At 47.3% G+C, this 10510-nt stretch overlaps 2 protein-coding genes across 2 annotated transcripts in view; both read left to right on the top strand.

Moving 5' to 3' along the window:
* Positions 1–262: 262 nt before the first annotated feature.
* Positions 263–684, top strand: LOC123087709 (histone H4; the record flags this gene model as incomplete). Its single annotated transcript, XM_044509807.1, is given in 1 exon segment — positions 263–684. A coding segment is annotated over 1 exon segment (279 nt), but the record flags the coding sequence as incomplete, so codon positions are not given.
* A 9485-nt stretch (positions 685–10169) lies between these two features.
* Positions 10170–10510, top strand: part of LOC123110807 (nuclear envelope-associated protein 2) — a 4336-nt gene continuing 3995 nt past the window's right edge. The window contains exon 1 of the mRNA XM_044531423.1: positions 10170–10437. The gene's annotated coding sequence lies outside the window, so the exon portion shown is untranslated. The remainder of the gene's footprint in view (positions 10438–10510) is intronic.

Below are 10510 nucleotides of genomic sequence, written 5' to 3'. Positions count from 1 at the left end.
ACCCAGCCCGCCACTCAAGCGATGGGAGCCTCCCGCCACGTTATCGGTCCGCGGCGTCTCTTCCCCGGCTCGCAATCTCAACCGTGCATTCCATCTGCATCGAACGGCAGCAGCACGCCTCCTCCCACCTTAAAATCCCCTCCCCACCTCCGGCAAATCACAAAACAATTCACCACCGCTCCTCGACCTCTATCCGCTCGCAGCTCGAACCAAGGAGAGACCGTCAGCCATGTCCGGGCGCGGCAAGGGAGGCAAGGGACTCGGCAAGGGCGGCGCCAAGCGCCACCGGAAGGTGCTGCGCGACAACATCCAGGGCATCACCAAGCCGGCCATCCGCCGCCTGGCTCGCCGTGGAGGCGTGAAGCGCATCTCGGGGCTCATCTACGAGGAGACCCGCGGCGTGCTCAAGATCTTCCTCGAGAACGTCATCCGCGACGCCGTCACCTACACCGAGCACGCCCGCCGCAAGACCGTCACCGCAATGGACGTCGTCTACGCCCTCAAGCGCCAGGGACGCACCCTCTACGGCTTCGGCGGCTAGGCTCTTCCTCGCCCCCCTGCAGATCCCAAAAGCTTGGTAGAACAGCGACTTGTGTAGTTCTCTATTTGCCCTGTAGTTCGAACTGAGTCGTGGAACAAAGTTATTCGCACGTGTTGCTGGAAATGGAACTTGTCCCAGTGAAATAACGTGTCTCTGATTCTGTTCTGCTGCGCCTCTGTTAATGTATGTTTGTTCTTTCTCCTGCGATGCAAAATTGTGTGCGCTTGGGAGTTGGATTGTTTTGCCATTCTCTTACCAGGAGACCCTGACGGATCGTACTTGCTTGCCGAACAATTGTGTATGGCCGAATCACCAACATCATTTGATCCGTTCCTGCTATTTGATCTGATGCATTTGTACCGGGCACCATTTATGATCCTTCTATGTTGCAACAATGTGTGTAATTGAGATTGGGATTAGTCTGCATTTCATGCATCGCTTTCTAGATTGATTGCCATGCCACTTGCTCTGTGCAAATCATCATGTGATTCTTGTTAATCAGAAGTGTCACTTGCTCAATTTCTGCTGTTTTTTTAGTTATGTTAGTGCAGTAATACTTCATCTGTTGCATCATACATTTTGGCAGTGGCAGCAACAACTTAATCCTTCAGTTTATATTAACTAGCTTATCAACATAATTCTCCATCTTCATTTTCCTAATATCATATGATGCCCTAGATTAGGGGAGTTTTTTTAGAAAGATCAGATCAGTTCTTTCTTGATGTGTTTACTGTATTATAGCAGGAATGAAAAACAGTTAGGGTGCGATGACCCGTGAATCCTAGAATCCTACAGAAGTGAACACCAGCGAGTAATGAAAAATGACAATAGTAATGATGCATTGTGTTGGGTCAAGTTTCTTGTAGATTATCTTCAGTTCTCAAGAACAGTTCAGATGAAGGAATGGTATTCTGTCCTTGGAAGACATTTTACAGCAATGCAGCATGTTTTTTTTCTTTCTTGAAGGAGCAAGTTTATCCAAGTTGAGATCGTTATCCACAGTGAATTAGTGACCGAGGAAGTCTGTTCCTTGCAGAATAACTGAAGACGACCATTGTCATTTTGATGGACAAAAATACCATCGACATATTACAGTATCTATCTCAATACATTTTTCCTTTGATACCTACAGCCGTGGACGCCCTCCCACATGAACAATTTCAGGAACACCTATTATGAAACTGAATACTTGATACAGGATAATGACTCAGTACATACTAAATGAACAATGTTTGAAAACAGGAAAAAATGGAAAAAGAAAAGAAAAAAATAAGAAGAAGAAAATCCAATAGAAAAAAGTAAAAAGAAACAAAATGACTACCTCTTCATCTCGCGTTAGTCCTTTTGTTTCACTTGATAGTTCATTATTCAATGCAAAAAAGAGGTTGTCAGTAAATACTCTAGTTTTCAAAAAAATTGCAAATTTGAAAAAATCTTCAAATTTTCCAATGTTCACTTTTTTTTGAAAAAAAACATGTTTGATGCTGGTAGTTTCCTAATGCTTTGCACTGCCTATTAGTCACGTGGGAGGTCCCTTGTCTGTTACCTGCAGTATCACTTGTTGTTGGGACGGCCCAATCGGAGGAGCCCCTGTGTGGCGCATGTCTATTTAATGCAGAATGTACCCCAAAAAATGATGCAGAACACGGCCTAGATGAGTTAGCTGAGACCTTTTTTTTTAATTGTTTGAATTGCTTACCACATGTGTCTCGTGGTAGACAGTTGAGACCTTGTTCTGTCTTGTTGCGGGCGTGACAAGGCGCTGCGCGTGGAATATGCGCTCCCAACGGACAAGTTCCTCTGACCAGCCTAAACCCGGGACTCCTATATGATGTATTCTGCGTCATACAGGAGCCCGATGCATAGGGATCGAGCGACTGGGCCGGCCCGCCGCACGCGCGACGTGAAAATCACAAAAAAGAGGCGACCGTGAAGAATCGAGTTCACCACCTCGGGCTGCATAAACTCGCTCCTTCCCATTGAGATAATCGCCCCTGGAGATAACTAGAAGCGCGATTGTTGTAGAACCCCACTAAAGCATTTAGTTTTAAGTGTGAATTTCCAAAAAATGGAGCGCGGCAAACAGGAACTGAAATCACAGTTGTGTGTACGACTGTACGGGCTTTGCTAACCAATTGACACGGACTAGTGTAAGTGATCTATGAACCACGCAAACTTTTAACAACTAAATACGTTGGCAGATCCGAACACTCTTGTAAAATTGTGAACAATTTTCTAGAAGTCAAATAAAGTTTGAGAATCCAAACATTTTATAAAAAACTTGGACAAAATTTTAAACTTTTGCAAAAAGTGCAAAGTTTTCTTAACTTTTAACAGATTGTGAAAATGGAAATATTTTGAACATTTTTTTCAAAAACACGAATATTTTTTGAAAGTTCTAAACATTTTTCTATTTATAAATAAAATTGAAAACCGGTAACAGTTGTAAGATTCTAAAAAATTCGAAAAAATGTGATTTTTTTTTGAAACGCCAACAATTTCGTGACTATGATTTTTTAAAAACAGGAGCATTTTTTAAAGCCCTGAACAATTTATGAATGTACCGAATGTTTATACGCATGAACAATTTTCTAATTTATGATCAAATTTTTAAAAAGGGAACCTTGTTTGGAATTCCTGAACATTTTTCAAAACACCAAAAATAAATTCAATGAACAAATTTTGAAAACAGGAACATTTTAAAAAATTTGAACAAAAATGAAATTCCCAAACATTTTTTGACAAAAAGAAAAGTTAAAACGAGCATAATTTTGAAAACAGGAACATTTTTAAATTTAGAACAAAAACTAAAAATATCTTAAAAATGCAAACAAATTTTGAATAAGACAAACATAATTTGAAAATTTTGAACATTTTTAAAAACAAGATCATATTTTGAAAATTCCAAATGATCTTTGAAATTCCATTTTTTGAAAAAGAATTGAAAAAGGAAAAAATAATACCAAAATAATGTGAAAAAAGAAAAAGTAGCAGAAAAAATAAACGGGAAAAAGGGAAAAAATAGGAAAAAAATGGCTCAGAGAACCTTCTAGAAGGTCCCCAAGACCAGTACAGAAGGTTCACAAAACTGGCCCAGCCCAGTGCGCTCGATCCTTATGGGTTCGGTCGACATTTTGACGCAACGCGCGTCAAATAGGAATTTGCGCCTAAACCATGAATTTAATGGGCTAAATTTCGAGCCCAAGTTGGTACTTCTTCTTTGTTAGAGGAATTTTCACAAAATGAACTTGAACTTTACCGGTAGAAAAAGAAGCAATGGTGAACACCAGGCCATGTATGACAGTATGAGGCATGAGGCTGTGTACGCACGTGTTGTTTTTAGTTCCAGTCATAGAGCCTCACAGGGCACCCATTATATATGAACGCACTTTTGTCGAAAATCATACTGTATATGAATGCATCATAAATTCATTACTCACGGCCCTGCTAAGAGTCCCCTCTGGATGGCCAGTTCTAAAAAGATGAAACTCATGGGCACTAGCATCGTCCCTGATGAGGCTCGAACCTTGGTTGTTGGAGAAGCCACTATGTTCCCTTGCCACTAGGCTACAGCCTAGTTCTTTGGATGGCCAGTTCTTCTAATAAACCATAAAATCAAGTCAAAAGCTTCAAAGAATTCGTTACTACACAGATGACGGTGTTCGCACCAGCTGCACGCCTCTGAACCGATGCATGTAACGTAGTGAAGCACATGCCACGATTCCACCTATTATCCTTTGTATAGTGTTTAATAAAAGTATCACCCATTCACTATTATAAAGACATCTCTAGCCAATTCCCTAAAAACGTTAGGTGTGTAAAATATCTAGTTGAGCCTGGATTCTTCCCTCCCTCCCCTCCCTCGCGTCGCCCGCTCGGGCAACTCGAGGGGCGAAACCTAATCCCGCCGCCGCACCTCCCCCCTCCTCGACCCCCCCTCGCCGCCACCGGAGGCAGCCGCCGGGCAAGCTTGGTGTGCTGCTGATGACGGTGGCGGCGGGGTCCTCGCTGCCTCGCCTCGCGCGCGGGGGGCTGCGGGATCTGGGGCGGCGGCCCCGACTGGTGTGGCGCCTCCAGCCCTTTGGCTCCTGGTGGTGCGGGCGTGGGCCGGCAGTCTTGACCGTGAGGACGGTGAGACCTCCGGAGGATGTGGATCTGGGCTCGGCGCCGGCTCCGGCTTCAGCGGCGTCAGATCTGGCCGCCTCCACACCAACTCTCCAGCGGCGTGTTCCTCCCCCTTCAGATCCGGTCTGCTATGTCGTGGGGGGCTGGTTTCGGTGGGTGGGAGCGGATGGAGGGGTTCCAGGACCGGGGGAAACCCTTAGCCAGCCTTGCTGGTGCGACAGCGGCGATGCCCGCGGGCACCACTCACCTCCTTGGAGGCGCCGATCAGGTTCTGTCCTCCCCATCCCATGCCCCCTTGCTTCCCAGGTGAAAATCCAAACTTTGTTGGACGGCGGCGACGCCCCAGGCACTGTAATCTTCTTGAAGACGTTGTTTTCGGGAACAAGTGGGGCGGTGGGCTTCGGTGTGGTGCGATTTGGTGTGCGGCGGCGACGACAGCAAGTCTCCAGCGGCAGCCATGCCTTCCCTGGTGTGGGGTTCTGCTATGGTGGTGCTCTTCGTGCGGCTCTTGAGGGCCTCCGGTGCCATGGATCTCCAGGAAAGGAGGGGATAGGGTTCCCCTCCTCCGGTGGTTCCCTCTCCAGCTCGCCGAGGGTGCCAGAGCTTCTGAGTTTTGGTCTTGGCCCTTGCTGTCGCCCTTCATCCTGGCAGCTCACCCTCTTTCTCGCCCGATCTTCGGTTTTGGGGCTGCTTGGCTCTAGGTGAGTCGCCGTCGACATGTGAGGAACGCCTCGTTCCGCTCCTGTGGCTTCCTTGGGTGCCATTCAGGCAGGTTCTAGGGTGAACTAGTCCATCGCTCAACGGTGCGGCGCCTTTCGAGCCAGGCGAGGAGGCAAGGGCCTTCTTTGACGATGGAACTGTCTGATTGTGTTCTCCACAAGCCCCTGGTGTTCTGGCAATGGCTTGCCTCTCATCGTCGTCGTCTCCTTGCCCTGAGCCGGCAGCTACCTTCCCCTTGGTTGCATGTGTGCAAGAGGTCCCTAGCATCTCCTAGCTATTAGCTTCATGTTGATCTGGTATCTAGCTGGTTGTGTGCTATGCGAGCTGTCTCCCAGCGCCTTTGTATCTTTGCCATGTTTGTTTTCCTTTTCTTTGTGTGGTTCGTGGTTGTAATCTCTGTAATCCTGGCCGGTTGATGGCTTTGTTAATTCAAAGCCAGGCTCTTCTTGAGCCTTCGTTCTAAAAAAAATCTAGTTCTCCACCCACTTAAAAGTTTACTTCTCAAACAATTTTAGGACTATTATAAGTCCTACAAAATTTGCGCGGGGGCCAAGACTATTATAAGCCTGAAAACCGTTAGGCGTGCAAAATTTTTGGTCCTGCGGCCCTACCAACACCTAAAAATACTTGGCCTCCAGGCAATCAACTAAAGTCTTGACCACTTTTTGACCCCCACTGTCCATTGCTTCGTCAGTCGGTGCAACCGTCAACGACTATCCACTGTCTCTACCGCTACCTCGTCGCCTCCCTTGGCCTTGGTCGCCCTTCTGCCCTAGTCTGACACAGTCGCCAGAGTCAAACTGAAACGCCACCGCCGCCGCATTGACCGATTCGATGAAAACCGCCTCGGGTCTTCTTCCTCCTTGGCTAACCGACATCTCGCCGTGCTTACGCACCTTTGCTGGTCATCTCCACGCCTCGTCGCCTGCTAGTTTCGGCTCAAAATTGTCGGTCGACCGTTACACCTCCATCGCCTTGCTAGTATTTTACGGTTTGCGTAGGTGAGCTTTTTTGGGTTTTTTGTCACATTTTGTTTTGGCCAACTCAATTCAACCGAATTGTTTCAATCGAAGACAAAGAGGGTGCGAGATATGATATTCGAGGACTCCTCATCATCTGAGGAAGAAATAGAAATTTGGTTTGTAAACTATGAATCTGTAATATTCTGTGAATTGTGTGAACCTTAATTATTATGTTTGTTTTTATATGCGTGCTAATATGTAGTTGCAATGTCCTATAATTGGAACAATTCGGCGAATACAAATTTTTACTCCCATAAATTTAAGGGATCGGCTAGAAATGACCAAAATTTAGAGGGGTAAAAATACTTCACTAAAGTCTATTTGGTAGTTTACTTCTCTAATTTAGGGGGCGGGCTAGAGATGCCCTGAGATGTTGTGCATATTTCAATATGGAGTACATACATACCGAAATGAGGGAGCAAACACACACTGAAATTCATCTATATGCATCCGATTAGAAAAAAATATATTAAAACTTTTATAATAGTGAACGGAGGAAGTAACAAGAGTGGTTGTGTAGTTACTCCCAGTTCCTTTGTTAATCAAACTCCTTTTCACACAATCAAGGCGTAGGTGGAGAATAATATACCTAAACTCTATTGAACTGACGTGCGCTAGGGTTGTTTTCCGGGTGAATGCTCTTTAAAAACCATTCACTCCCTTCATGAACCGCGTGAACATGGTTATTATACCCACCTCCCCTTCACCTCGCCCCGTCTTTATGTTGGAAATATGCCCTAGAGGCAATAATAAAATGATTATTATTATATTTCTTTGTTCATGATAGTTGTTTTTTATTCATGCTATAATTGTATTATCCGGAAATCGTAATACACGTGTGAATACTTAGACCACAACATGTCCCTAGTGAGCCTCTAGTTGACTAGCTCGTTGATCAACAGATAGTCATGGTTTCCTGACTATGGACATTGGATGTCGTTGATAACGGGATCACATCATTGGGAGAATGATGTGATGACAAGACCCAATCCTAAGCATAGCATAAGATCGTGTAGTTCGTTTTGCTAGAGCTTTTCCAATGTCAAGTATCTCTTCCTTAGACCATGAGATCGTGTAACTCCCGGATACCGTAGGAGTGCTTTGGGTGTACCAAACGTCACAACGTAACTGAGTGACTATAAAGATGCACTACAGGTATCTCCGAAAGTGTCTGTTGGGTTGACACGGATCGAGACTGGGATTTGTCACTCCGTATTACGGAGAGGTATCACTGGGCCCACTCGGTAGTGCATCATCATAATGAGCTCAAAGTGACGAAGTGTATGGTCACGGGATCATGCATTACGATACGAGTAAAGTGACTTGCCCGCAACGAGATTGAACGAGGTATTGGGATACCGACGATCGAATCTCAATACCTCGTTCAATCTCGGGCAAGTAACATACCGTCTGACAAAGGGAATAGTATACGGGGTTGTTTGAATCCTCGACATCGTGGTTCATCCGATGAGATCATCGAGGAGTATGTGGGAGCCAACATGGGTATCCAGATCCTGCTGTTGGTTATTGACCGGAGAGCCGTCTCGGTCATGTCTGCATGTCTCCCGAACCCGTAGGGTCTACACACTTAAGGTTCGGTGACGCTAGGGTTGTATGAATATGAGTATGCAGCAAACCAAATGTTGTTCGGAGTCCCGGATGAGATCCCGAACGTCACGAGGAGTTCCGGAATGGTCCGGAGGTAAAGAATTATATATAGGAAGTGCTGTTTCGGCCATCGGGAAAGTTTCGGGGTCACCCGGTATTGTACGGGGACCACCGGAAGGGTCCCGGGGGTCCACCGGGTGGGGCCACCTATCCCGGAGGTCCCCATGGGCTGAAGTGGGAGGGGAACCAGCCCCTAGTGGGCTGGTGCGCCCCCCCATGCCCCCCCTGCGCCTAGGGTTGAAAACCCTAGGGTGGGGGGCGCACCCCACTTGCCTTGGGGGGCACTCCACCGCCCTGGCCGCCGCCCCCCTGGGGGCCTATATAAAGGAGGGGGGAGGGAGGGCAGCCGTACCTAAGTCTTGACACCTCCCTCCCCCTGCTACACCTCTTCCTCCTCCCGCAGTAGCTTGGCGAAGCCCTGCCGGAGTCCTGCTGCATCCACCACCACGCCGTTGTGCTGCTGGATCTTCATCAACCTCTCCTTCCCCCTTGCTGGATCAAGACAGAGGAGACGTCATGCTGACCGTACGTGTGTTGAACGCGGAGGTGCCGTCCGTTCGGCGCTAGGATCTCCGGTGATAGGATCACGACGAGAACGACTACCTCAACCCCGTTCTCTTGAACGCTTCCGCACGCGATCTACAAGTGGTATGTAGATGCATCTCTCTCCTATCACTCATTGCTTAGATGAACTCATAGATGGATCTTGGTGAAACCGTAGGAAATTTTTTATTTTTTGCAACGTTCCCCAACACTTTACATTTCCCCATTCTTTCCTTGAGCACATGCTTACATCCTCTTCTTCGTCGACAAGGGTTGCAGCTCTTCTCCTTCCTCTTCTCCAGCAGCCGCAAGCAGATGTTGCGTTGCATGTCCTCTCGAGAAGAGAATCAATGATGCTTGTACTGGATCACTTCTCCCAGCCTCATGTCCTCTCCACAAGGGGAGCATTGCTGACAAGGATCATGGCTTCTCATCTCGTACATCACACACGGGGGAGCAGGCCTTCGAAACCCTTTTCTGACCGTGCACCGGGAGAAGGGGCCATCAGGTTCTTAGGGAGTGTCTCATGAGCGAGTTCTCATTGTTGTTCCTCAACTTTAATTATGTGCTCAACCTCTTTTGACATCACCTTGACTGGAAGCTCTGATGCCCAGAAGAAGGTTGATGAGAACGTTGTCATCGTTGCAGCAGCTTTGACCTGGCCAAATGAAGGGTATATTCCGTTCATCCATCTCATATTTATTCCTATGTTAGTTGTATTAGCCGTTTAGATAGGTGTAGCCGCTCTATGCTACATGCTCACAAGTTTTTTTAGGGAATGCCATCATGGTCGTTTATATTTTCATGAGAAAAAGTGATACATCATTTGTTAAAACATCCACTAGGAAACCCAGGGGCTCTGATTTCCAAACAATGGTTTAAGAGACCTCCGAATTTCTAGCCAACAAATCTGTCGCCACACTGGATTAACGAGGGCATGAGTAAAAACTATGGAAATAAAATTACTAGCTAACAAGGAGCATTTTTCGTAAAATGCCGCTGCCAGACCATGCGAATTCCTGCCGTTCTGCATGATCTCGATGACCTCCACACAATCGGCCTCAACACACACTTTTGTTGCAACCGACTTCATTCGCGGGTAGGAGTCCATCGCGTAGTCCTCTAGCTTCCGCCGCCGCCACATCTTCCACGAGTTTAAACATATTAATGATATGTTCATGATTTATTTACGAACTAATCAATCGAATAATTGCTAATTTATCAAACAACTATAATGTCAGCCGAGTTGTGATGCTATGCTGACAAACACCAGTCTAGGTAAGGAGAGCTCGCGGCTGCACCCACGGTACAAACTGAGCGTACCGTACGTTAACACGGTTGTACAGAATGCGACGGTAAAAAGCTTACCCTTACCGTCGCGGCATTAACACGGCGGCACCACCACAGCCCTACGCTACGCGTACACGGAACAGGGATCCAATCCGTCGCACGGCCACGTGCCGCACAGCAGCCCAGAAAAATTTCGGAGTTTGCCGCGCGCTGACGCCGCCGGGGCCCACGCGCCAGCATTTCAGTTTCGAAACCCAGCTCCCCAACCATCTCCTCATTTCATTCCCGTTCTCTCTCTCCCCTCCCCTCATCAATCTCGCCCCCTCCGCCACCAGACACTGCGAAAAATCAGGGGAAAGCCCATCCCAGAATCTCAAAAACCCTACTGCTGCGCGAGGCGAGCAATGGGGCCGTAGATCTCCGCCGGAGGGAGCGGAAGGAGGGCCCTAGCTCTTCTCGGGCGGGTCTGTGTTTCCTGGAGCTTCCCGTGCTGGGATTCGGCGACGGCGGCGGCTGTTGGGGAGGAAGGTGCGAGATTTCTCTGGTCTCCCTGTGCTTGTGCTTCGTCCGTGTTGCGGTGGTCGCTGTGTTTGTTTTTACG

This window comes from Triticum aestivum, chromosome 1B (genome assembly GCF_018294505.1).
Source record: "Triticum aestivum cultivar Chinese Spring chromosome 1B, IWGSC CS RefSeq v2.1, whole genome shotgun sequence".
Classification (NCBI taxonomy): domain Eukaryota; kingdom Viridiplantae; phylum Streptophyta; class Magnoliopsida; order Poales; family Poaceae; genus Triticum; species Triticum aestivum.
The sequence above is the reverse complement of the archived record's forward strand: the minus strand, read 5'-3'. Positions and strand labels throughout refer to the sequence as shown.